The sequence below is a fragment of the Hypanus sabinus genome (genome assembly GCF_030144855.1).
Source record: "Hypanus sabinus isolate sHypSab1 chromosome X1 unlocalized genomic scaffold, sHypSab1.hap1 SUPER_X1_unloc_6, whole genome shotgun sequence".
Classification (NCBI taxonomy): domain Eukaryota; kingdom Metazoa; phylum Chordata; class Chondrichthyes; order Myliobatiformes; family Dasyatidae; genus Hypanus; species Hypanus sabinus.
The window spans coordinates 896,317-923,064 of NW_026778975.1; the positions used below are offsets into that span (position 1 = coordinate 896,317).

The 26,748-nt window shown below is 53.9% G+C and overlaps 1 protein-coding gene across 2 annotated transcripts; it reads left to right on the plus strand.

Moving 5' to 3' along the window:
- On the plus strand, positions 1-26,172 carry cfap126 (cilia and flagella associated protein 126). Of its 2 annotated transcripts, XM_059957840.1 has the most exons (5): positions 7-180; positions 290-361; positions 645-725; positions 25,437-25,610; positions 25,842-26,168. In XM_059957840.1, exons 1-5 carry the CDS (start codon positions 154-156, stop codon positions 26,121-26,123), a joined length of 636 nt encoding a protein of 211 aa, XP_059813823.1. In that variant the 5' UTR covers positions 7-153; the 3' UTR covers positions 26,124-26,168. The 2 variants fall into 2 exon arrangements, with proteins under 2 accessions (XP_059813824.1, XP_059813823.1); XM_059957841.1 differs by lacking the exon at positions 645-725 and having other exon boundaries at positions 1-180; positions 25,842-26,172.
- Positions 26,173-26,748: the final 576 nt, after the last annotated feature.

Here is a 26,748-nt window from a genome sequence, read left to right on the forward strand (position 1 = left end):
AGAGAAAGGGGGTAGAGAGAGGGGAGAGTGAGGGTGGGAAAGAGAGGGTAGAGAAAGAGAGCAGGGAAGAGAGTGAGGGAGGTGGGTTGACTCGGAGCAGAGGCTGGGATCGTTGCTGCAGGAACGGTCTGACCCACACATCGGCCTCTCACGATGGCATACAGCTACCACGCCAACCAGGTGAGTGTGGGGAGTGTGCCAGACCGGGAGGGAGGAGCGCGGAGAGTGTGTGTGTGGGTTGGAGGGCTTCACTGTCTCATTTCACCCACCAGCTCTCCCGTCTCCACAGTACGAGGGAGCCTTCAACAGCAGCCGGCTGAGCAGCTGGACCGTCCCCAAGACCCGCGATCAGACTTCGAAGGTAAGGGGGGGGGGAGGGGGAGGAAGGGACAGGGAGCGGCGAGGGGGGCAAGGAGGGGTAGGTGGTAGGTGACGGCTGGAGACAGCTCAGGGAAGCTGGATTGGCCCTTACACCAGGACCGGGGCTAAACCCCCGGGGAGAGACTTCCGAAGATGCCCAGAGGGGGCGGAGGCTGAGGGAGACGACGCAACGCCTGGAGTCCCAGGCCGGGGGGGTGGCTGATGCTGTGACGCTTGGGTTGGGTCTCCTGCCAGTGACCCACTCCCTCTGCTCTCCGCTTCAGAAGCCTAAATTTCGAGAAGGATCCAGCTTCTTCATCGCGAACGATAAAGGACATCTGAAGCCAGGCGTTCCCCGCTCAAAGGTGAGGAATGGGAGGGGACCGTGTAGATACAGGGAGCTTCACTCTGTGTCTGACCTGTACACCTGGGAGTGTGTGCTGGAACTGTGTAGAGGGAGCTTCACTTTGTGTCTATCCCATGCCCTGGGAGAGTGTGATGGGACAGTGTAGAGGGAGTTTCACTCTGTGTCTGACCTGTGCACTGGGAGTGTGTAGTGGGACAGTGTAGAGGGAGTTTCACTCTGTGTCTATCCCATGCCCTGGGAGTGTGTGCTGGGAGAGTGTAGAGGGAGCTTCACTCTGTGTCTATCCCATGCCCTGGGAGAGTGTGATGGGACAGTGTAGAGAGAGTTTCACTCTGTGTCTATCCCATGCCCTGGGAGTGTGTGCTGGAACTGTGTAGAGGGAGCTTCACTTTGTGTCTATCCCATGCCCTGGGAGAGTGTGATGGGACAGTGTAGAGGGAGCTTCACTCTGTGTCTATCCCATGCCCTGGGAGTGTGTGATGGGACAGTGTAGAGGGAGTTTCACTCTGTGTCTGACCTGTACACCTGGGAGTGTGTGATGGGACAGTGTAGAGGGAGTTTCACTCTGTGTCTGACCTGTGTCCCTGGGAGAGTGTGATGGGACAGTGTAGAGGGAGTTTCTCTCTGTGTCTGACCTGTGTCCCTGGGAGAGTGTGATGGGACAGTGTAGAGGGAGTTTCACTCTGTGTCTGACCTGTATATCTGGGAGTGTGTGATGGGACAGTGTAGAGGGAGCTTCACCACGTATCTAAACTGTGTCCTGGGAGAGTGTGATGGAACAGTGTAGAGGGAGCTTCACTTTGTGTCTATCCCATGCCCTGGGAGAGTGTGATGGGACAGTGTAGAGGGAGCTTCACTCTGTGTCTATCCCATGCCCTGGGAGAGTGTGATGGGACAGTGTAGAGGGAGTTTCACTCTGTGTCTGACCTGTACACCTGGGAGTGTGTGATGGGACAGTGTAGAGGGAGTTTCACTCTGTGTCTGACCTGTGTCCCTGGGAGAGTGTGATGGGACAGTGTAGAGGGAGTTTCACTCTGTGTCTGACCTGTATATCTGGGAGTGTGTGATGGGACAGTGTAGAGGGAGCTTCACCACGTATCTAAACTGTGTCCTGGGAGAGTGTGATGGAACAGTGTAGAGGGAGCTTCACTTTGTGTCTATCCCATGCCCTGGGAGAGTGTGATGGGACAGTGTAGAGGGAGTTTCTCTCTGTGTCTGACCTGTGCACTGGAGTGTGTGATGGGACAGTGTAGAGAGAGCTTCACTGTATCTAACCTGTACACCTGGGAGAGTGTGATGAGACAGTGTAGAGAGAGCTTCACTGTATCTAACCTGTACACCTGGGAGAGTGTGATGAGACAGTGTAGAGGGAGTTTCACACTGTGTCTGACCTGTACACTGGGAGAGTGTGCTGGGACAGTGTAGAGGGAGTTTCACTCTGTCTCTAACCCATGTCCTGCGAGTGTGTGATGGGAGAGTGTAGAGGGAGTTTCACTCTGTGTCTGACCTGTACACTGGGAGAGTGTGCTGGGACAGTGTAGAGGGAGTTTCACTCTGTCTCTAACCCATGTCCTGCGAGTGTGTGATGGGACAGTGTAGAGAGAGCTTCACTTTGTGTCTAAACTGTGCCGTGATTGTGTGATGGGACTGTGCAGAGGCCCCCTTGGGCAATGCATTCTCCCTCTGGTGGGGAAAGTTAAAATTCAGGTCCTTTTTAAACCTACACCCTCACCTGAAACCTTAACCTTCTAACCTTAGCTGTAATCATCAATGAAAAAAACTATTCCCCTAACAGCCCTAGCACCCATCGGGGAGGAGGTACAGGAGCCTGAAGACACACACTCAGCGATTCAGGAACAGCTGGTTCCCCTCTGCCATCAGGGAGGAGGTACAGGAGCCTGAAGACACACACTCAACGATTCAGGAACAGCCTCTTCCCGTCTGCCATCAGGGAGGAGGTACAGGAGCCTGAAGACACACACTCAGCGATTCAGGAACAGCTGGTTCCCCTCTGCCATCAGGGAGGAGGTACAGGAGCCTGAAGACACACACTCAACGATTCAGGAACAGCTTCTTCCCCTCTGCCATCAGGGAGGAGGTACAGGAGCCTGAAGACACACACTCAGTGATTCAGGAACAGCTTCTTCCCTTCTGCCATCAGGGAGGAGGTACAAGAGCCTGAAGAGACACACTCAACAATTCGGGAACAGCTTCTTCCCCTCTGCCATCAGGGAGGAGGTACAGGAGCCTGAAGACACACACTCAACGAATCAGGAACAGCTTCTTCCCCTCTGCCATCCGGGAGGAGGTACAGGAGCCTGAAGACACACACTCAGTGATTCAGGAACTGCTCCTTCCCCTCTGCCATCAGGGAGGAGGTACAGGAGCCTGAAGACACACACTCAACGATTCAGGAACAGCTTCTTCCCCTCTGCCCTTAGGGAGGAGGTACAGGAGCCTGAAGACACACACTCAACGATTCAGGAACAGCTTCTTCCCCTCTGCCATCAGGGAGGAGGTACAGGAGCCTGAAGACACACACTCAGTGATTCAGGAACAGCTTCTTCTCCTCTGCCATCCGATTCCTAAATGGACATTGAGCCCTTGGACACTAAATCACTTTTTGAATGCATATTATTTCTATTTTTGCTTGATTATTTAATCTGTTCAAAATACATTTACTGTAATTGATTTACTTGTTTATTTATTACTTTTTTTCCCCCTATATTGTGAATTGCATTGAACTGCTATTACTAAGTTAACAAATTTCACGTCACATGCCGGTGATAATGAACCTGATTCTGACAATGATTCTGATAATCATCTGTTCTGCACCAAGATACCAAAACCAGCCCCATCCAGCCTATCTTCATCCCCATAAGACGGCAATCCCAGGCAGCGTCCAGGGGAATCTCCTCTGCACCCTCTCCATGGGAAATCGTGCCATTCCCACCGCCCGGAGACCAGAACCAGTAGTCTGGCTGTAACTAGTGCGGAGCAAAGCTCGGTGAGCGCAGAAGAGATTCTTCAGCAACACACCTGAGATGGTGGGAGAACTTCTGTCAGAAACAGGATTAACATCACCGGCATGTGTCGTGAAATTTGTTGTCTTTGCGGCAGCAGTTCTATGCAATACTTAATAATAAAAACTAAAATAAAGCATGTGTAATATATATATATGTGTAAAAAGTTAAATCAGTCATGCAAAAAATAAATAATGAGGCAGTGTTCATGGCTTCAGTGCCCATTCAGAAATCTGATGGCAGAGGGGAAGAAGCTGTTCCTGAATTGTTGAGTGTGTGTCTTCAGGCTCCTGTACCTCCTCCCTGATGGCAGAGGGGAAGAAGCTGTTCCTGAATCGCTGAGTGTGTGTCTTCAGGCTCCTGTACCTCCTCCCTGATGGCAGAAGGGAAGAAGCTGTTCCTGAATTGCTGAGTGTGTGTCTTCAGGCTCCTGTACCTCCTCCCTGATGGCAGAGGGGAAGAAGCTGTTCCTGAATCGCTGAGTGTGTGTCTTCAGGCTCCTGTACCTCCTCCCTGATGGCAGAGGGGAAGAAGCTGTTCCTGAATCGCTGAGTGTGTGTCTTCAGGCTCCTGTACCTCCTCCCTGATGGCAGAGGGGAAGAAGCTATTCCTGAATCGTTGAATGTGTGTCTTCAGGCTCCTGTACCTCCTCCCTGATGGCAGAGGGGAAGATGCTATTCCTGAATCGTTGAGTGTGTGTCTTCAGGCTCCTGTACCTCCTCCCTGATGGCGGAGGGGAAGAAGCTGTTCCTGAATCGCTGTGTCTTCAGGCTCCTGTACCTCCTCCCTGATGGCAGAGGGGAAGAAGCTGTTCCTGAATCGTTGAGTGTGTGTCTTCAAGCTCCTGTACCTCCTCCCTGATGACAGAGGGGAAGAAGCTGTTACTGAATCGTTGAGTGTGCGTCTTCAGGCTCCTGTACCTCCTCCCTGATGGCAGAGGGGAAGAAGCTGTTCCTGAATCGTTGAGTGTGTGTCTTCAGGCTCCTGTACCTCGTCCCTGATGGCAGAGGGGAAGAAGCTGTTCCTGAATTGTTGAGTGTGTTTCTTCAGGCTCCTGTACCTCCTCCCGGATGGTATCAATGAGAAGAGGGCACGTCCTGGGTGATGGGGGTCCTTAATGATGGACATCTCCTTTCTGAGGCACCAGTTCTTGCAGATGTCCTGGATTTTATGGAATTCGGTGACCGTGACGGAGCTGACCGAGTTTACAACCTTCTGCTAGCCTATTCTGATCCTGTGCAGTACCCCTCCCCTCCCTCTCCCCACCCTGGCATGCAAAAAATAAATAATGAAATAGTGTTCATGGCTTCAGTGCCCATTCAGAAATCTGATGGCAGAATGCTCGAAACGTTACATCTGAAGAAAATTCCAAGTGTCTTTGGTGACAGAGCAAATCTGCTGAAACTCGGAGTGAAATATAGCCGCTGCCTTTGCAGCCGCATCAATATGTTGGGCGCAGGTTAAAAACCCTCCGAGATATTGACACTGCTCGCACGTTCCGCTGAGTTTGCCCACCATTTGCCGACTGTGATGTCTCTATCCACCAGCGGTTCCCGAACTTCTTCCTTCATGCCACGGACCTCTACCGTTAACTGGGGGGAATAGTCTGTGGGCGCCAGGTTGGGAACCCCTCATCTGATTTTCCTGAATTAACCCCGCGTCCCTCTTCCTCCTTCCCCGTACCTGTTCAACCGTTACAACTGTATCTGCCTTACCACTGTTCCAACCTGGCATCCTCAGGCCGCCTCCCCCTCCCCCCCTACACCCCCGCAGGGGTTAACGTGCTTATTCCAGGCGGCTTCCTCGTGGCGGATCCGTGAAGTCTCACTCAAAGTAGAAGTTTATCGTCGGGGCAGGTAGACGTCACCACATACCACCCTGAGATTCTTTTTCCTGCGAGCAGACGCTACAAATCTGTACGACGACGACTGTAAACAGGTTCTGAAACCCCTAAACATCAGGAACTGTAAACTGTAAACAAACTGTGCCAATCCAGACAATAGATAAATGAGCTTGAAATAACCCAGATAAAAGGGTCCTTAAATTAGTTTAGTTATCCCTTTTGTTCAAGAGCCTAATGGGTGAGGGGTTATAATTGTTCCTGAACCTGGTGGTGTGGGTCCTGAGGCTCCTGTACCTCCTTTCTGATGGTTGAGGGGTTATAACTGTCCCTGAACCTGGTGGTGTGGGTCCTGAGGCTCCTGTACCTCCGTTCTGATGGTTGAGGGGTAATAGCTGTTCCTGAACCTGGTGGTGTGGGTCCTGAGGCTCCTGTACCTCCTTTCTGATGGTTGAGGGGTTATAACTGTCCCTGAACCTGGTGGTGTGGGTCCTGAGGCTCCTGTACCTCCTTTCTGATGGTTGAGGGGTAATAGCTGTTCCTGAACCTGGTGGTGTGGGTCCTGAGGCTCCTGTACCTCCTTCCTGATGGTTGAGGGGTAATAGCTGTTCCTGAACCTGGTGGTGTGGGTCCTGAGGCTCCTGTACCTCCTTCCTGATGGTTGAGGGGTAATAGCTGTTCCTGAACCTGGTGGTGTGGGTCCTGAGGCTCCTGTACCTCCTTCCTGATGGTTGAGGGGTAATAGCTGTTCCTGAACCTGGTGGTGTGGGTCCTGAGGCTCCTGTACCTCCTCCTGATGGTTGAGGGGGTAATAACTGTTCCTGAACCTGGTGGTGTGGGTCCTGAGGCTCCTGTACCTCCTTCCTGATGGTTGAGGGGTTATAACTGTCCCTGAACCTGGTGGTGTGGGTCCTGAGTCTCCTGTACCTCCTTCCTGATGGTTGAGGGGGTAAGAACTGTTCCTGAACCTGGTGGTGTGGGTCCTGAGGCTCCTGTACCTCCTCCTGATGGTTGAGGGGGTAATAAATGTTCTTGAACCTGGTGGTGTGGGTCCTGAGGTTCCTGTACCTCCTTCCTGATGGTTGAGGGGTTATAACTGTCCCTGAACCTGGTGGTGTGGGTCCTGAGGCTCCTGTACCTCCTTCCTGATGGTTGAGGGGGTAAGAACTGTTCCTGAACCTGGTGGTGTGGGTCCTGAGGCTCCTGTACCTCCTTCCTGATGGTTGAAGCGTAATAACTGTTCCTGAACATGGTGGTGTGGGTCCTGAGGCTCCTGTGCCTTCTTCCTGATGGTTGAGGGGTAATAATTGTTCCTGAACCTGGTGGTGTGGGCCCTGAGGTTCCTGAACCTCCTTCCTGATGGTTGAGGGGGTAATAACTGTCCTGAACCTGGTGGTGTGTGTCCTGAGGCTCCTGTGCCTTCTTCCTGATGGTTGAGGGGTAATAATTGTTCCTGAACCTGGTGGTGTGGGCCCTGAGGTTCCTATACCTCCTTCCTGATGGTTGAGGGGGTAATAACTGTTCCTGAACCTGGTGGTGTGGGTCCTGAGGCTCCTGTACCTCCTCCTGATGGTTGAGGGGGTAATAAATGTTCCTGAACCTGGTGGTGTGGGTCCTGAGGCTCCTGTACCTCCTTCCTGATGGTTGAAGCGTAATAACTGTTCCTGAACATGGTGGTGTGGGACCTGAGGTTCCTGTACCTCCTTCCTGATGGTTGAGGGGGTAATAACTGTTCCTGAACCTCATGGTGTGGGTCCTGAGGCTCCTGTACCTCTTTCCTGATGGTTGAGGGGTAATAACTGTTCCTGAACCTGGTGGTGTGGGTCCTGAGGCTCCTGTACCTCCTCCTGATGGTTGAAGCGTAATAACTGTTCCTGAACCTGGTGGTGTGGGTCCTGAGGCTCCTGTACCTCCTTCCTGATGGTTGAGGGGTAATAGCTGTTCCTGAACCTGGTGGTGTGGGTCCTGAGGCTCCTGTGCCTTCTTCCTGATGGTTGAGGGGTAATAATTGTTCCTGAACCTGGTGGTGTGGGCCCTGAGGTTCCTGTACCTCCTTCCTGATGGTTGAGGGGGTAATAACTGTCCTGAACCTGGTGGTGTGTGTCCTGAGGCTCCTGTGCCTTCTTCCTGATGGTTGAGGGGTAATAATTGTTCCTGAACCTGGTGGTGTGGGCCCTGAGGTTCCTGTACCTCCTTCCTGATGGTTGAGGGGGTAATAACTGTTCCTGAACCTGGTGGTGTGGGTCCTGAGGCTCCTGTACCTCCTCCTGATGGTTGAGGGGGTAATAAATGTTCCTGAACCTGGTGGTGTGGGTCCTGAGGCTCCTGTACCTCCTTCCTGATGGTTGAAGCGTAATAACTGTTCCTGAACATGGTGGTGTGGGTCCTGAGGTTCCTGTACCTCCTTCCTGATGGTTGAGGGGGTAATAACTGTTCCTGAACCTCATGGTGTGGGTCCTGAGGCTCCTGTACCTCTTTCCTGATGGTTGAGGGGTAATAACTGTTCCTGAACCTGGTGGTGTGGGTCCTGAGGCTCCTGTACCTCCTTCCTGATGGTTGAGGGGTAATAGCTGTTCCTGAACCTGGTGGTGTGGGTCCTGAGGCTCCTGTACCTCCTTCCTGATGGTTGAGGGGTAATAGCTGTTCCTGAACCTGGTGGTGTGGGACCTGAGGCTCCTGTACCTCTTTCCTGATGGTTGAGGGGTAATAACTGTTCCTGAACCTGGTGGTGTGGGTCCTGAGGCTCCTGTACCTCCTCCTGATGGTTGAAGCGTAATAACTGTTCCTGAACCTGGTGGTGTGGGTCCTGAGGCTCCTGTACCTCCTTCCTGATGGTTGAGGGGTAATAGCTGTTCCTGAACCTGGTGGTGTGGGTCCTGAGGCTCCTGTGCCTTCTTCCTGATGGTTGAGGGGTAATAATTGTTCCTGAACCTGGTGGTGTGGGCCCTGAGGTTCCTGTACCTCCTTCCTGATGGTTGAGGGGGTAATAACTGTCCTGAACCTGGTGGTGTGTGTCCTGAGGCTCCTGTGCCTTCTTCCTGATGGTTGAGGGGTAATAATTGTTCCTGAACCTGGTGGTGTGGGCCCTGAGGTTCCTGTACCTCCTTCCTGATGGTTGAGGGGGTAATAACTGTTCCTGAACCTGGTGGTGTGGGTCCTGAGGCTCCTGTACCTCCTCCTGATGGTTGAGGGGGTAATAAATGTTCCTGAACCTGGTGGTGTGGGTCCTGAGGCTCCTGTACCTCCTTCCTGATGGTTGAAGCGTAATAACTGTTCCTGAACATGGTGGTGTGGGTCCTGAGGTTCCTGTACCTCCTTCCTGATGGTTGAGGGGGTAATAACTGTTCCTGAACCTCATGGTGTGGGTCCTGAGGCTCCTGTACCTCTTTCCTGATGGTTGAGGGGTAATAACTGTTCCTGAACCTGGTGGTGTGGGTCCTGAGGCTCCTGTACCTCCTTCCTGATGGTTGAGGGGTAATAGCTGTTCCTGAACCTGGTGGTGTGGGTCCTGAGACTCCTGTACCTCCTTCCTGATGGTTGAGGGGTAATAGCTGTTCCTGAACCTGGTGGTGTGGGTCCTGAGGCTCCTGTACCTCCTTCCTGATGGTTGAGGGGTAATAGCTGTTCCTGAACCTGGTGGTGTGGGTCCTGAGGCTCCTGTACCTCCTCCTGATGGTTGAGGGGGTAATAACTGTTCCTGAACCTGGTGGTGTGGGTCCTGAGGCTCCTGTACCTCCTTCCTGATGGTTGAGGGGTTATAACTATCCCTGAACCTGGTGGTGTGGGTCCTGAGTCTCCTGTACCTCCTTCCTGATGGTTGAGGGGGTAAGAACTGTTCCTGAACCTGGTGGTGTGGGTCCTGAGGCTCCTGTACCTCCTCCTGATGGTTGAGGGGTAATAACTGTTCCTGAACCTGGTGGTGTGGGTCCTGAGGTTCCTGTACCTCCTTCCTGATGGTTGAGGGGTTATAACTGTCCCTGAACCTGGTGGTGTGGGTCCTGAGGCTCCTGTACCTCCTTCCTGATGGTTGAGGGGTTATAACTGTCCCTGAACCTGGTGGTGTGGGTCCTGAGGCTCCTGTACCTCCTTCCTGATGGTTGAGGGGGTAAGAACTGTTCCTGAACCTGGTGGTGTGGGTCCTGAGGCTCCTGTACCTCCTTCCTGATGGTTGAAGCGTAATAACTGTTCCTGAACATGGTGGTATGGGTCCTGAGGTTCCTGTACCTCCTTCCTGATGGTTGAGGGGGTAATAACTGTTCCTGAACCTCATGGTGTGGGTCCTGAGGCTCCTGTACCTCCTTCCTGATAGTTGAGGGGGTAATAACTGTTCCTGAACCTGGTGGTGTGGGTCCTGAGGCTCCTGTGCCTTCTTCCTGATGGTTGAGGGGTAATAATTGTTCCTGAACCTGGTGGTGTGGGTCCTGAGGCTCCTGTACCTCCTTCCTGATGGTTGAAGCGTAATAACTGTTCCTGAACATGGTGGTGTGGGTCCTGAGGTTCCTGTACCTCCTTCCTGATGGTTGAGGGGGTAATAACTGTTCCTGAACCTCATGGTGTGGGTCCTGAGGCTCCTGTACCTCCTTCCTGATAGTTGAGGGGGTAATGACTGTTCCTGAACCTGGTGGTGTGGGTCCTGAGGCTCCTGTGCCTTCTTCCTGATGGTTGAGGGGTAATAATTGTTCCTGAACCTGGTGGTGTGGGCCCTGAGGTTCCTGTACCTCCTTCCTGATGGTTGAGGGGGTAATAACTGTCCTGAACCTGGTGGTGTGTGTCCTGAGGCTCCTGTACCTCCTCCTGATGGTTGAGGGGGTAATAAATGTTCCTGAACCTGGTGGTGTGGGTCCTGAGGCTCCTGTACCTCCTTCCTGATGGTTGAAGCGTAATAACTGTTCCTGAACATGGTGGTGTGGGTCCTGAGGTTCCTGTACCTCCTTCCTGATGGTTGAGGGGGTAATAACTGTTCCTGAACCTCATGGTGTGGGTCCTGAGGCTCCTGTACCTCTTTCCTGATGGTTGAGGGGTAATAACTGTTCCTGAACCTGGTGGTGTGGGTCCTGAGGCTCCTGTACCTCCTCCTGATGGTTGAAGCGTAATAACTGTTCCTGAACCTGGTGGTGTGGGTCCTGAGGCTCCTGTACCTCCTTCCTGATGGTTGAGGGGTAATAGCTGTTCCTGAACCTGGTGGTGTGGGTCCTGAGGCTCCTGTACCTCCTTCCTGATGGTTGAGGGGTAATAGCTGTTCCTGAACCTGGTGGTGTGGGACCTGAGGCTCCTGTACCTCTTTCCTGATGGTTGAGGGGTAATAACTGTTCCTGAACCTGGTGGTGTGGGTCCTGAGGCTCCTGTACCTCCTCCTGATGGTTGAAGCGTAATAACTGTTCCTGAACCTGGTGGTGTGGGTCCTGAGGCTCCTGTACCTCCTTCCTGATGGTTGAGGGGTAATAGCTGTTCCTGAACCTGGTGGTGTGGGTCCTGAGGCTCCTGTACCTCCTTCCTGATGGTTGAGGGGTAATAGCTGTTCCTGAACCTGGTGGTGTGGGTCCTGAGGCTCCTGTACCTCCTCCTGATGGTTGAGGGGGTAATAACTGTTCCTGAACCTGGTGGTGTGGGTCCTGAGGCTCCTGTACCTCCTCCTGATGGTTGAGGGGGTAAGAACTGTTCCTGAACCTGGTGGTGTGGGTCCTGAGGCTCCTGTACCTCCTTCCTGATAGTTGAGGGGGTAATAACTGTTCCTGAACCTGGTGGTGTGGGTCCTGAGGCTCCTGTGCCTTCTTCCTGATGGTTGAGGGGTAATAATTGTTCCTGAACCTGGTGGTGTGGGTCCTGAGGCTCCTGTACCTCCTTCCTGATGGTTGAAGCGTAATAACTGTTCCTGAACATGGTGGTGTGGGTCCTGATGTTCCTGTACCTCCTTCCTGATGGTTGAGGGGTAATAATTGTTCCTGAACCTGGTGGTGTGGGCCCTGAGGTTCCTGTACCTCCTTCCTGATGGTTGAGGGGGTAATAACTGTTCCTGAACCTGGTGGTGTGGGTCCTGAGGCTCCTGTACCTCCTCCTGATGGTTGAGGGGGTAATAAATGTTCCTGAACCTGGTGGTGTGGGTCCTGAGGCTCCTGTACCTCCTTCCTGATGGTTGAAGCGTAATAACTGTTCCTGAACATGGTGGTGTGGGTCCTGAGGTTCCTGTACCTCCTTCCTGATGGTTGAGGGGGTAATAACTGTTCCTGAACCTCATGGTGTGGGTCCTGAGGCTCCTGTACCTCCTTCCTGATAGTTGAGGGGGTAATAACTGTTCCTGAACCTGGTGGTGTGGGACCTGAGGCTCCTGTACCTCTTTCTTGATGGTTGAGGGGTAATAACTGTTCCTGAACCTGGTGGTGTGGGTCCTGAGGCTCCTGTACCTCCTCCTGATGGTTGAAGCGTAATAACTGTTCCTGAACCTGGTGGTGTGGGTCCTGAGGCTCCTGTACCTCCTTCCTGATGGTTGAGGGGTAATAGCTGTTCCTGAACCTGGTGGTGTGGGTCCTGAGGCTCCTGTACCTCCTTCCTGATGGTTGAGGGGTAATAGCTGTTCCTGAACCTGGTGGTGTGGGACCTGAGGCTCCTGTACCTCTTTCCTGATGGTTGAGGGGTAATAACTGTTCCTGAACCTGGTGGTGTGGGTCCTGAGGCTCCTGTACCTCCTTCCTGATGGTTGAGGGGTAATAGCTGTTCCTGAACCTGGTGGTGTGGGTCCTGAGGCTCCTGTACCTCCTTCCTGATGGTTGAGGGGTAATAGCTGTTCCTGAACCTGGTGGTGTGGGACCTGAGGCTCCTGTACCTCTTTCCTGATGGTTGAGGGGTAATAACTGTTCCTGAACCTGGTGGTGTGGGTCCTGAGGCTCCTGTACCTCCTTCCTGATGGTTGAGGGGTAATAGCTGTTCCTGAACCTGGTGGTGTGGGTCCTGAGGCTCCTGTACCTCCTTCCTGATGGTTGAGGGGTAATAGCTGTTCCTGAACCTGGTGGTGTGGGTCCTGAGGCTCCTGTACCTCCTCCTGATGGTTGAGGGGGTAATAACTGTTCCTGAACCTGGTGGTGTGGGTCCTGAGGCTCCTGTACCTCCTTCCTGATGGTTGAGGGGTTATAACTGTCCCTGAACCTGGTGGTGTGTGTCCTGAGTCTCCTGTACCTCCTTCCTGATGGTTGAGGGGGTAAGAACTGTTCCTGAACCTGGTGGTGTGGGTCCTGAGGCTCCTGTACCTCCTCCTGATGGTTGAGGGGTAATAACTGTTCCTGAACCTGGTGGTGTGGGTCCTGAGGCTCCTGTACCTCCTTCCTGATGGTTGAGGGGTTATAACTGTCCCTGAACCTGGTGGTGTGTGTCCTGAGTCTCCTGTACCTCCTTCCTGATGGTTGAGGGGGTTATAACTGTCCCTGAACCTGGTGGTGTGGGTCCTGAGGCTCCTGTACCTCCTTCCTGATGGTTGAGGGGTTATAACTGTCCCTGAACCTGGTGGTGTGGGTCCTGAGGCTCCTGTACCTCCTTCCTGATGGTTGAGGGGTTATAACTGTCCCTGAACCTGGTGGTGTGGGTCCTGAGGCTCCTGTACCTCCTTCCTGATGGTTGAGGGGGTAAGAACTGTTCCTGAACCTGGTGGTGTGGGTCCTGAGGCTCCTGTACCTCCTTCCTGATGGTTGAAGCGTAATAACTGTTCCTGAACATGGTGGTATGGGTCCTGAGGTTCCTGTACCTCCTTCCTGATGGTTGAGGGGGTAATAACTGTTCCTGAACCTCATGGTGTGGGTCCTGAGGCTCCTGTACCTCCTTCCTGATAGTTGAGGGGGTAATAACTGTTCCTGAACCTGGTGGTGTGGGTCCTGAGGCTCCTGTGCCTTCTTCCTGATGGTTGAGGGGTAATAATTGTTCCTGAACCTGGTGGTGTGGGTCCTGAGGCTCCTGTACCTCCTTCCTGATGGTTGAAGCGTAATAACTGTTCCTGAACATGGTGGTGTGGGTCCTGAGGTTCCTGTACCTCCTTCCTGATGGTTGAGGGGGTAATAACTGTTCCTGAACCTCATGGTGTGGGTCCTGAGGCTCCTGTACCTCCTTCCTGATAGTTGAGGGGGTAATGACTGTTCCTGAACCTGGTGGTGTGGGTCCTGAGGCTCCTGTGCCTTCTTCCTGATGGTTGAGGGGTAATAATTGTTCCTGAACCTGGTGGTGTGGGCCCTGAGGTTCCTGTACCTCCTTCCTGATGGTTGAGGGGGTAATAACTGTCCTGAACCTGGTGGTGTGTGTCCTGAGGCTCCTGTACCTCCTCCTGATGGTTGAGGGGGTAATAAATGTTCCTGAACCTGGTGGTGTGGGTCCTGAGGCTCCTGTACCTCCTTCCTGATGGTTGAAGCGTAATAACTGTTCCTGAACATGGTGGTGTGGGTCCTGAGGTTCCTGTACCTCCTTCCTGATGGTTGAGGGGGTAATAACTGTTCCTGAACCTCATGGTGTGGGTCCTGAGGCTCCTGTACCTCTTTCCTGATGGTTGAGGGGTAATAACTGTTCCTGAACCTGGTGGTGTGGGTCCTGAGGCTCCTGTACCTCCTCCTGATGGTTGAAGCGTAATAACTGTTCCTGAACCTGGTGGTGTGGGTCCTGAGGCTCCTGTACCTCCTTCCTGATGGTTGAGGGGTAATAGCTGTTCCTGAACCTGGTGGTGTGGGTCCTGAGGCTCCTGTACCTCCTTCCTGATGGTTGAGGGGTAATAGCTGTTCCTGAACCTGGTGGTGTGGGACCTGAGGCTCCTGTACCTCTTTCCTGATGGTTGAGGGGTAATAACTGTTCCTGAACCTGGTGGTGTGGGTCCTGAGGCTCCTGTACCTCCTCCTGATGGTTGAAGCGTAATAACTGTTCCTGAACCTGGTGGTGTGGGTCCTGAGGCTCCTGTACCTCCTTCCTGATGGTTGAGGGGTAATAGCTGTTCCTGAACCTGGTGGTGTGGGTCCTGAGGCTCCTGTACCTCCTTCCTGATGGTTGAGGGGTAATAGCTGTTCCTGAACCTGGTGGTGTGGGTCCTGAGGCTCCTGTACCTCCTCCTGATGGTTGAGGGGGTAATAACTGTTCCTGAACCTGGTGGTGTGGGTCCTGAGGCTCCTGTACCTCCTCCTGATGGTTGAGGGGGTAAGAACTGTTCCTGAACCTGGTGGTGTGGGTCCTGAGGCTCCTGTACCTCCTTCCTGATAGTTGAGGGGGTAATAACTGTTCCTGAACCTGGTGGTGTGGGTCCTGAGGCTCCTGTGCCTTCTTCCTGATGGTTGAGGGGTAATAATTGTTCCTGAACCTGGTGGTGTGGGTCCTGAGGCTCCTGTACCTCCTTCCTGATGGTTGAAGCGTAATAACTGTTCCTGAACATGGTGGTGTGGGTCCTGATGTTCCTGTACCTCCTTCCTGATGGTTGAGGGGTAATAATTGTTCCTGAACCTGGTGGTGTGGGCCCTGAGGTTCCTGTACCTCCTTCCTGATGGTTGAGGGGGTAATAACTGTTCCTGAACCTGGTGGTGTGGGTCCTGAGGCTCCTGTACCTCCTCCTGATGGTTGAGGGGGTAATAAATGTTCCTGAACCTGGTGGTGTGGGTCCTGAGGCTCCTGTACCTCCTTCCTGATGGTTGAAGCGTAATAACTGTTCCTGAACATGGTGGTGTGGGTCCTGAGGTTCCTGTACCTCCTTCCTGATGGTTGAGGGGGTAATAACTGTTCCTGAACCTCATGGTGTGGGTCCTGAGGCTCCTGTACCTCCTTCCTGATAGTTGAGGGGGTAATAACTGTTCCTGAACCTGGTGGTGTGGGACCTGAGGCTCCTGTACCTCTTTCTTGATGGTTGAGGGGTAATAACTGTTCCTGAACCTGGTGGTGTGGGTCCTGAGGCTCCTGTACCTCCTCCTGATGGTTGAAGCGTAATAACTGTTCCTGAACCTGGTGGTGTGGGTCCTGAGGCTCCTGTACCTCCTTCCTGATGGTTGAGGGGTAATAGCTGTTCCTGAACCTGGTGGTGTGGGTCCTGAGGCTCCTGTACCTCCTTCCTGATGGTTGAGGGGTAATAGCTGTTCCTGAACCTGGTGGTGTGGGACCTGAGGCTCCTGTACCTCTTTCCTGATGGTTGAGGGGTAATAACTGTTCCTGAACCTGGTGGTGTGGGTCCTGAGGCTCCTGTACCTCCTTCCTGATGGTTGAGGGGTAATAGCTGTTCCTGAACCTGGTGGTGTGGGTCCTGAGGCTCCTGTACCTCCTTCCTGATGGTTGAGGGGTAATAGCTGTTCCTGAACCTGGTGGTGTGGGACCTGAGGCTCCTGTACCTCTTTCCTGATGGTTGAGGGGTAATAACTGTTCCTGAACCTGGTGGTGTGGGTCCTGAGGCTCCTGTACCTCCTTCCTGATGGTTGAGGGGTAATAGCTGTTCCTGAACCTGGTGGTGTGGGTCCTGAGGCTCCTGTACCTCCTTCCTGATGGTTGAGGGGTAATAGCTGTTCCTGAACCTGGTGGTGTGGGTCCTGAGGCTCCTGTACCTCCTCCTGATGGTTGAGGGGGTAATAACTGTTCCTGAACCTGGTGGTGTGGGTCCTGAGGCTCCTGTACCTCCTTCCTGATGGTTGAGGGGTTATAACTGTCCCTGAACCTGGTGGTGTGTGTCCTGAGTCTCCTGTACCTCCTTCCTGATGGTTGAGGGGGTAAGAACTGTTCCTGAACCTGGTGGTGTGGGTCCTGAGGCTCCTGTACCTCCTCCTGATGGTTGAGGGGTAATAACTGTTCCTGAACCTGGTGGTGTGGGTCCTGAGGTTCCTGTACCTCCTTCCTGATGGTTGAGGGGTTATAACTGTCCCTGAACCTGGTGGTGTGGGTCCTGAGGCTCCTGTACCTCCTTCCTGATGGTTGAGGGGTTATAACTGTCCCTGAACCTGGTGGTGTGGGTCCTGAGGCTCCGGTACCTCCTTCCTGATGGTTGAGGGGGTAAGAACTGTTCCTGAACCTGGTGGTGTGGGTCCTGAGGCTCCTGTACCTCCTTCCTGATGGTTGAAGCGTAATAACTGTTCCTGAACATGGTGGTATGGGTCCTGAGGTTCCTGTACCTCCTTCCTGATAGTTGAGGGGGTAATAACTGTTCCTGAACCTCATGGTGTGGGTCCTGAGGCTCCTGTACCTCCTTCCTGATAGTTGAGGGGGTAATAACTGTTCCTGAACCTGGTGGTGTGGGTCCTGAGGCTCCTGTGCCTTCTTCCTGATGGTTGAGGGGTAATAATTGTTCCTGAACCTGGTGGTGTGGGCCCTGAGGTTCCTGTACCTCCTTCCTGATGGTTGAGGGGGTAATAACTGTCCTGAACCTGGTGGTGTGTGTCCTGAGGCTCCTGTGCCTTCTTCCTGATGGTTGAGGGGTAATAATTGTTGCTGAACCTGGTGGTGTGGCCCCTGAGGTTCCTGATGGTTGAGGGGGTAATAAATGTTCCTGAACCTGGTGGTGTGGGTCCTGAGGCTCCTGTACCTCCTCCTGATGGTTGAGGGGGTAATAAATGTTCCTGAACCTGGTGGTGTGGGTCCTGAGGCTCCTGTACCTCCTTCCTGATGGTTGAAGCGTAATAACTGTTCCTGAACATGGTGGTGTGGGTCCTGAGGTTCCTGTACCTCCTTCCTGATGGTTGAGGGGGTAATAACTGTTCCTGAACCTCATGGTGTGGGTCCTGAGGCTCCTGTACCTCCTTCCTGATAGTTGAGGGGGTAATAACTGTTCCTGAACCTGGTGGTGTGGGACCTGAGGCTCCTGTACCTCTTTCCTGATGGTTGAGGGGTAATAACTGTTCCTGAACCTGGTGGTGTGGGTCCTGAGGCTCCTGTACCTCCTCCTGATGGTTGAAGCGTAATAACTGTTCCTGAACCTGGTGGTGTGGGTCCTGAGGCTCCTGTACCTCCTTCCTGATGGTTGAGGGGTAATAGCTGTTCCTGAACCTGGTGGTGTGGGTCCTGAGGCTCCTGTACCTCCTTCCTGATGGTTGAGGGGTAATAGCTGTTCCTGAACCTGGTGGTGTGGGACCTGAGGCTCCTGTACCTCTTTCCTGATGGTTGAGGGGTAATAACTGTTCCTGAACCTGGTGGTGTGGGTCCTGAGGCTCCTGTACCTCCTTCCTGATGGTTGAGGGGTAATAGCTGTTCCTGAACCTGGTGGTGTGGGTCCTGAGGCTCCTGTACCTCCTTCCTGATGGTTGAGGGGTAATAGCTGTTCCTGAACCTGGTGGTGTGGGTCCTGAGGCTCCTGTACCTCCTCCTGATGGTTGAGGGGGTAATAACTGTTCCTGAACCTGGTGGTGTGGGTCCTGAGGCTCCTGTACCTCCTTCCTGATGGTTGAGGGGTTATAACTGTCCCTGAACCTGGTGGTGTGTGTCCTGAGTCTCCTGTACCTCCTACCTGATGGTTGAGGGGGTAAGAACTGTTCCTGAACCTGGTGGTGTGGGTCCTGAGGCTCCTGTACCTCCTCCTGATGGTTGAGGGGTAATAACTGTTCCTGAACCTGGTGGTGTGGGTCCTGAGGTTCCTGTACCTCCTTCCTGATGGTTGAGGGGTTATAACTGTCCCTGAACCTGGTGGTGTGGGTCCTGAGGCTCCTGTACCTCCTTCCTGATGGTTGAGGGGTTATAACTGTCCCTGAACCTGGTGGTGTGGGTCCTGAGGCTCCGGTACCTCCTTCCTGATGGTTGAGGGGGTAAGAACTGTTCCTGAACCTGGTGGTGTGGGTCCTGAGGCTCCTGTACCTCCTTCCTGATGGTTGAAGCGTAATAACTGTTCCTGAACATGGTGGTATGGGTCCTGAGGTTCCTGTACCTCCTTCCTGATGGTTGAGGGGGTAATAACTGTTCCTGAACCTCATGGTGTGGGTCCTGAGGCTCCTGTACCTCCTTCCTGATAGTTGAGGGGGTAATAACTGTTCCTGAACCTGGTGGTGTGGGTCCTGAGGCTCCTGTGCCTTCTTCCTGATGGTTGAGGGGTAATAATTGTTCCTGAACCTGGTGGTGTGGGCCCTGAGGTTCCTGTACCTCCTTCCTGATGGTTGAGGGGGTAATAACTGTCCTGAACCTGGTGGTGTGTGTCCTGAGGCTCCTGTGCCTTCTTCCTGATGGTTGAGGGGTAATAATTGTTCCTGAACCTGGTGGTGTGGGCCCTGAGGTTCCTGATGGTTGAGGGGGTAATAAATGTTCCTGAACCTGGTGGTGTGGGTCCTGAGGCTCCTGTACCTCCTTCCTGATGGTTGAAGCGTAATAACTGTTCCTGAACATGGTGGTGTGGGTCCTGAGGTTCCTGTACCTCCTTCCTGATGGTTGAGGGGGTAATAACTGTTCCTGAACCTCATGGTGTGGGTCCTGAGGCTCCTGTACCTCCTTCCTGATAGTTGAGGGGGTAATGACTGTTCCTGAACCTGGTGGTGTGGGTCCTGAGGCTCCTGTGCCTTCTTCCTGATGGTTGAGGGGTAATAAATGTTCCTGAACCTGGTGGTGTGGGTCCTGAGGCTCCTGTACCTCCTTCCTGATGGTTGAAGCGTAATAACTGTTCCTGAACATGGTGGTGTGGGTCCTGAGGTTCCTGTACCTCCTTCCTGATGGTTGAGGGGGTAATAACTGTTCCTGAACCTCATGGTGTGGGTCCTGAGGCTCCTGTACCTCCTTCCTGATAGTTGAGGGGGTAATAACTGTTCCTGAACCTGGTGGTGTGGGACCTGAGGCTCCTGTACCTCTTTCCTGATGGTTGAGGGGTAATAACTGTTCCTGAACCTGGTGGTGTGGGTCCTGAGGCTCCTGTACCTCCTTCCTGATGGTTGAGGGGTAATAGCTGTTCCTGAACCTGGTGGTGTGGGTCCTGAGGCTCCTGTACCTCCTTCCTGATGGTTGAGGGGTAATAGCTGTTCCTGAACCTGGTGGTGTGGGACCTGAGGCTCCTGTACCTCTTTCCTGATGGTTGAGGGGTAATAACTGTTCCTGAACCTGGTGGTGTGGGTCCTGAGGCTCCTGTACCTCCTTCCTGATGGTTGAGGGGTAATAGCTGTTCCTGAACCTGGTGGTGTGGGTCCTGAGGCTCCTGTACCTCCTTCCTGATGGTTGAGGGGTAATAGCTGTTCCTGAACCTGGTGGTGTGGGTCCTGAGGCTCCTGTACCTCCTCCTGATGGTTGAGGGGGTAATAACTGTTCCTGAACCTGGTGGTGTGGGTCCTGAGGCTCCTGTACCTCCTTCCTGATGGTTGAGGGGTTATAACTGTCCCTGAACCTGGTGGTGTGTGTCCTGAGTCTCCTGTACCTCCTTCCTGATGGTTGAGGGGGTAAGAACTGTTCCTGAACCTGGTGGTGTGGGTCCTGAGGCTCCTGTACCTCCTCCTGATGGTTGAGGGGTATTAACTGTTCCTGAACCTGGTGGTGTGGGTCCTGAGGTTCCTGTACCTCCTTCCTGATGGTTGAGGGGTTATAACTGTCCCTGAACCTGGTGGTGTGGGTCCTGAGGCTCCTGTACCTCCTTCCTGATGGTTGAGGGGTTATAACTGTCCCTGAACCTGGTGGTGTGGGTCCTGAGGCTCCGGTACCTCCTTCCTGATGGTTGAGGGGGTAAGAACTGTTCCTGAACCTGGTGGTGTGGGTCCTGAGGCTCCTGTACCTCCTTTCTGATGGTTGAAGCGTAATAACTGTTCCTGAACATGGTGGTATGGGTCCTGAGGTTCCTGTACCTCCTTCCTGATGGTTGAGGGGGTAATAACTGTTCCTGAACCTCATGGTGTGGGTCCTGAGGCTCCTGTACCTCCTTCCTGATAGTTGAGGGGGTAATAACTGTTCCTGAACCTGGTGGTGTGGGTCCTGAGGCTCCTGTGCCTTCTTCCTGATGTTTGAGGGGTAATAATTGTTCCTGAACCTGGTGGTGTGGGCCCTGAGGTTCCTGTACCTCCTTCCTGATGGTTGAGGGGGTAATAACTGTCCTGAACCTGGTGGTGTGTGTCCTGAGGCTCCTGTGCCTTCTTCCTGATGGTTGAGGGGTAATAATTGTTCCTGAACCTGGTGGTGTGGGCCCTGAGGTTCCTGATGGTTGAGGGGGTAATAAATGTTCCTGAACCTGGTGGTGTGGGTCCTGAGGCTCCTGTACCTCCTTCCTGATGGTTGAAGCGTAATAACTGTTCCTGAACATGGTGGTGTGGGTCCTGAGGTTCCTGTACCTCCTTCCTGATGGTTGAGGGGGTAATAACTGTTCCTGAACCTCATGGTGTGGGTCCTGAGGCTCCTGTACCTCCTTCCTGATAGTTGAGGGGGTAATGACTGTTCCTGAACCTGGTGGTGTGGGTCCTGAGGCTCCTGTGCCTTCTTCCTGATGGTTGAGGGGTAATAATTGTTCCTGAACCTGGTGGTGTGGGCCCTGAGGTTCCTGTACCTCCTTCCTGATGGTTGAGGGGGTAATAACTGTCCTGAACCTGGTGGTGTGTGTCCTGAGGCTCCTGTGCCTTCTTCCTGATGGTTGAGGGGTAATAATTGTTCCTGAACCTGGTGGTGTGGGCCCTGAGGTTCCTGAACCTCCTTCCTGATGGTTGAGGGGGTAATAACTGTCCTGAACCTGGTGGTGTGGGTCCTGAGGCTCCTGTACCTCCTCCTGATGGTTGAGGGGGTAATAAATGTTCCTGAACCTGGTGGTGTGGGTCCTGAGGCTCCTGTACCTCCTTCCTGATGGTTGAAGCGTAATAACTGTTCCTGAACATGGTGGTGTGGGTCCTGAGGTTCCTGTACCTCCTTCCTGATGGTTGAGGGGGTAATAACTGTTCCTGAACCTCATGGTGTGGGTCCTGAGGCTCCTGTACCTCCTTCCTGATAGTTGAGGGGGTAATAACTGTTCCTGAACCTGGTGGTGTGGGACCTGAGGCTCCTGTACCTCTTTCCTGATGGTTGAGGGGTAATAACTGTTCCTGAACCTGGTGGTGTGGGTCCTGAGGCTCCTGTACCTCCTCCTGATGGTTGAAGCGTAATAACTGTTCCTGAACCTGGTGGTGTGGGTCCTGAGGCTCCTGTACCTCCTTCCTGATGGTTGAGGGGTAATAGCTGTTCCTGAACCTGGTGGTGTGGGTCCTGAGGCTCCTGTACCTCCTTCCTGATGGTTGAGGGGTAATAGCTGTTCCTGAACCTGGTGGTGTGGGACCTGAGGCTCCTGTACCTCTTTCCTGATGCTTGAGGGGTAATAACTGTTCCTGAACCTGGTGGTGTGGGTCCTGAGGCTCCTGTACCTCCTTCCTGATGGTTGAGGGGTAATAGCTGTTCCTGAACCTGGTGGTGTGGGTCCTGAGGCTCCTGTACCTCCTTCCTGATGGTTGAGGGGTAATAGCTGTTCCTGAACCTGGTGGTGTGGGTCCTGAGGCTCCTGTACCTCCTCCTGATGGTTGAGGGGGTAATAACTGTTCCTGAACCTGGTGGTGTGGGTCCTGAGGCTCCTGTACCTCCTTCCTGATGGTTGAGGGGTTATAACTGTCCCTGAACCTGGTGGTGTGTGTCCTGAGTCTCCTGTACCTCCTTCCTGATGGTTGAGGGGGTAAGAACTGTTCCTGAACCTGGTGGTGTGGGTCCTGAGGCTCCTGTACCTCCTCCTGATGGTTGAGGGGTAATAACTGTTCCTGAACCTGGTGGTGTGGGTCCTGAGGTTCCTGTACCTCCTTCCTGATGGTTGAGGGGTTATAACTGTCCCTGAACCTGGTGGTGTGGGTCCTGAGGCTCCTGTACCTCCTTCCTGATGGTTGAGGGGTTATAACTGTCCCTGAACCTGGTGGTGTGGGTCCTGAGGCTCCGGTACCTCCTTCCTGATGGTTGAGGGGGTAAGAACTGTTCCTGAACCTGGTGGTGTGGGTCCTGAGGCTCCTGTACCTCCTTCCTGATGGTTGAAGCGTAATAACTGTTCCTGAACATGGTGGTATGGGTCCTGAGGTTCCTGTACCTCCTTCCTGATGGTTGAGGGGGTAATAACTGTTCCTGAACCTCATGGTGTGGGTCCTGAGGCTCCTGTACCTCCTTCCTGATAGTTGAGGGGGTAATAACTGTTCCTGAACCTGGTGGTGTGGGTCCTGAGGCTCCTGTGCCTTCTTCCTGATGGTTGAGGGGTAATAATTGTTCCTGAACCTGGTGGTGTGGGCCCTGAGGTTCCTGTACCTCCTTCCTGATGGTTGAGGGGGTAATAACTGTCCTGAACCTGGTGGTGTGTGTCCTGAGGCTCCTGTGCCTTCTTCCTGATGGTTGAGGGGTAATAATTGTTCCTGAACCTGGTGGTGTGGGCCCTGAGGTTCCTGATGGTTGAGGGGGTAATAAATGTTCCTGAACCTGGTGGTGTGGGTCCTGAGGCTCCTGTACCTCCTTCCTGATGGTTGAAGCGTAATAACTGTTCCTGAACATGGTGGTGTGGGTCCTGAGGTTACTGTACCTCCTTCCTGATGGTTGAGGGGGGTAATAACTGTTCCTGAACCTCATGGTGTGGGTCCTGAGGCTCCTGTACCTCCTTCCTGATAGTTGAGGGGGTAATAACTGTTCCTGAACCTGGTGGTGTGGGTCCTGAGGCTCCTGTACCTCCTTCCTGATGGTTGAGGGGTAATAGCTGTTCCTGAACCTGGTGGTGTGGGTCCTGAGGCTCCTGTACCTCCTTCCTGATGGTTGAGGGGTAATAGCTGTTCCTGAACCTGGTGGTGTGGGTCCTGAGGCTCCTGTACCTCCTCCTGATGGTTGAGGGGGTAATAACTGTTCCTGAACCTGGTGGTGTGGGTCCTGAGGCTCCTGTACCTCCTTCCTGATGGTTGAGGGGTTATAACTGTCCCTGAACCTGGTGGTGTGTGTCCTGAGTCTCCTGTACCTCCTTCCTGATGGTTGAGGGGGTAAGAACTGTTCCTGAACCTGGTGGTGTGGGTCCTGAGGCTCCTGTACCTCCTCCTGATGGTTGAGGGGTAATAACTGTTCCTGAACCTGGTGGTGTGGGTCCTGAGGTTCCTGTACCTCCTTCCTGATGGTTGAGGGGTTATAACTGTCCCTGAACCTGGTGGTGTGGGTCCTGAGGCTCCTGTACCTCCTTCCTGATGGTTGAGGGGTTATAACTGTCCCTGAACCTGGTGGTGTGGGTCCTGAGGCTCCGGTACCTCCTTCCTGATGGTTGAGGGGGTAAGAACTGTTCCTGAACCTGGTGGTGTGGGTCCTGAGGCTCCTGTACCTCCTTCCTGATGGTTGAAGCGTAATAACTGTTCCTGAACATGGTGGTATGGGTCCTGAGGTTCCTGTACCTCCTTCCTGATGGTTGAGGGGGTAATAACTGTTCCTGAACCTCATGGTGTGGGTCCTGAGGCTCCTGTACCTCCTTCCTGATGGTTGAGGGGTAATAATTGTTCCTGAACCTGGTGGTGTGGGCCCTGAGGTTCCTGTACCTCCTTCCTGATGGTTGAGGGGGTAATAACTGTCCTGAACCTGGTGGTGTGTGTCCTGAGGCTCCTGTGCCTTCTTCCTGATGGTTGAGGGGTAATAATTGTTCCTGAACCTGGTGGTGTGGGCCCTGAGGTTCCTGATGGTTGAGGGGGTAATAAATGTTCCTGAACCTGGTGGTGTGGGTCCTGAGGCTCCTGTACCTCCTTCCTGATGGTTGAAGCGTAATAACTGTTCCTGAACATGGTGGTGTGGGTCCTGAGGTTACTGTACCTCCTTCCTGATGGTTGAGGGGGTAATAACTGTTCCTGAACCTCATGGTGTGGGTCCTGAGGCTCCTGTACCTCCTTCCTGATAGTTGAGGGGGTAATAACTGTTCCTGAACCTGGTGGTGTGGGACCTGAGGCTCCTGTACCTCTTTCCTGATGGTTGAGGGGTAATAACTGTTCCTGAACCTGGAGGTGTGGGTCCTGAGGCTCCTGTACCTCCTCCTGATGGTTGAAGCGTAATAACTGTTCCTGAACCTGGTGGTGTGGGTCCTGAGGCTCCTGTACCTCCTTCCTGATGGTTGAGGGGTAATAACTGTTCCTGAACCTGGTGGTGTGGGTCCTGAGGCTCCTGTACCTTCTTCCTGATGGTTATGGGGTAATAACTGTCCCTGAACCTGGTGGTGTGGGACCTGAGGCTCCTGTACCTTCTTCCTGATGGTTATGGGGTAATAACTGTCCCTGAACCTGGTGGTGTGGGTCCTGAGGCTCCTGTACCTTCTTCCTGATGGTTATGGGGTAATAACTGTCCCTGAACCTGGTGGTGTGGGTCCTGAGGCTCCTGTACCTTCTTCCTGATGGTTATGGGGTAATAACTGTCCCTGAACCTGGTGGTGTGGGTCCTGAGGCTCCTGTACCTTCTTCCTGATGGTTATGGGGTAATAACTGTCCCTGAACCTGGTGTTGTGGGACCTGAGGCTCCTGTACCTCCTTCCTGATGGCAGCAGTGAGAAGAGCGCGGCCTGGGTAGTGAGGATCTCTGACGATGGACGCTGCTTTTCTATGGCGATGTTTTACGTAGATGTGCTCAGTGGTTGGGAGGTTTTTACCCATGATGTACTGGGCCGAGTCCACTTCCTTTTTGTAGGATTTTCCTCTCAAAGGCATTGGTGTTCCCGTAGCAGTCGGCCCACATTCTGCCACGCATCTGTAGAAACGTGCCAAGCTCTTCAGTGACCTGGCCAATCCTCTGAGACTGCCGTGCTTTCTGCTCCATCACCATGGGGCCAGGGCAGGCGGAGAACTTAAACGTCACTGCTCCCCTTCACAGTCGCCTCCCCGATCTCGTCCCCAACCCCTTTCCGTGCAGAGTTCGTGCCTGGGCGAGCGGGGCAGGTCTTTCTGAGAGACTCACCCTCCCCGTCTCCCCCCACCTTCAGGAGAACCCCTGGGGAACCTTCCTCGGAACGTGGCAGATGCCTCGCCGCATCCCGCAGCCCCGGCCCAACCTGACGGCCCGGAACAGCGCCGGCGCGGCCCGGCTCATCAGCCAGGTGGAGTCCTCTCCGCTGTACAAAGCCAGCAACGGATTCGGACTGCAGGCGGCCTTCCCGGTAGGAGCCGACGGCGGGGTGGGGGGGGGGGGGCGGTGCGCCGCGCTGTGGGACGGGCGGACCAGGGGGACGCTGTGCGGTGTGTGTGTCTGTGGGGGGGGGTGCAACTAGAGAAGGTCTGTGAGCGAGCGCAGCACCGGTGGGGGGGAGTGCAGGGGGTGGGAGGGGTGGGAGCGCTGTCTGTTCACTTTCCTACCCTCACTCTGATTCTCTACCCCCCCCCCCCCGCAGCACTGTGTGGAGCAGGTCCCGGAGGAGACATTCGAGGAACATTGCGCCCGGACCCAGGACACCCCCGCCCTCCCCTCCCGGCTCAGTGACCAGGAGGAAGGGACGGGCGACCCCACGCCCACAGGGACCCCTCCCGCCCAGGTCCTCCCCTCTCCCCCCGGGACACGGGGCATTGGGAGGGTCGCGACCCCTGGTGCCACCGGACGGGCGTTGGCCAGCCCAGAGGCCCCCCAGGGGAGCCCTGACCCTGCCCTCCAGTGCCGGAGCCCTCTGATTGGATGACCCAGCAGAGGTCAGGGTGGGGTCGCGGGGGGGGGAACTTGGCGAACTGTGGGGAAATCTTTAACCAAATAAAATTGTCGAATCGAAACCCTGGCTCCCGTCTCTGATTGTTCACACCATAACCCCCGTAGTTCAAAGGCCATCTGTGGACTGGCCATTCACCTGCAGTGGGGGTCAGTGGGGGCCTTGCATTGGCACCACCACTGAACCTCATCATACCCTTCCCTGCCAACGGGGGGTCACTCCCTCATCCACATGGCCACCAGACTGCACAGACGAAAGAGCCAATAACCAAAAGCCAGGGGGCCACAGTGGAAAAATGGACCTCAGCAACATGGCAGTTGCAGTGTGACATTGGAAGAACCGATCGCATCAAAATAACTGCTGGACAGTGACCGCAGAAGAACTGCCCTCACCAACATGGCTATTAGAGACCGTGGAAGAATCGACCTCACCACCATGGCTGCTGGAAAACCACAGTGGAAGAACTGCCCTCACCAACATGGCTAATAGCGAAATTTCAAAAACTGCCCTCACCAACATGGCTATCAGACACAGGCATAATCGACCTCACCACCATGGCTGCTGGAAAACCACAGTGGAAGAACTGCCCTCACCAACATGG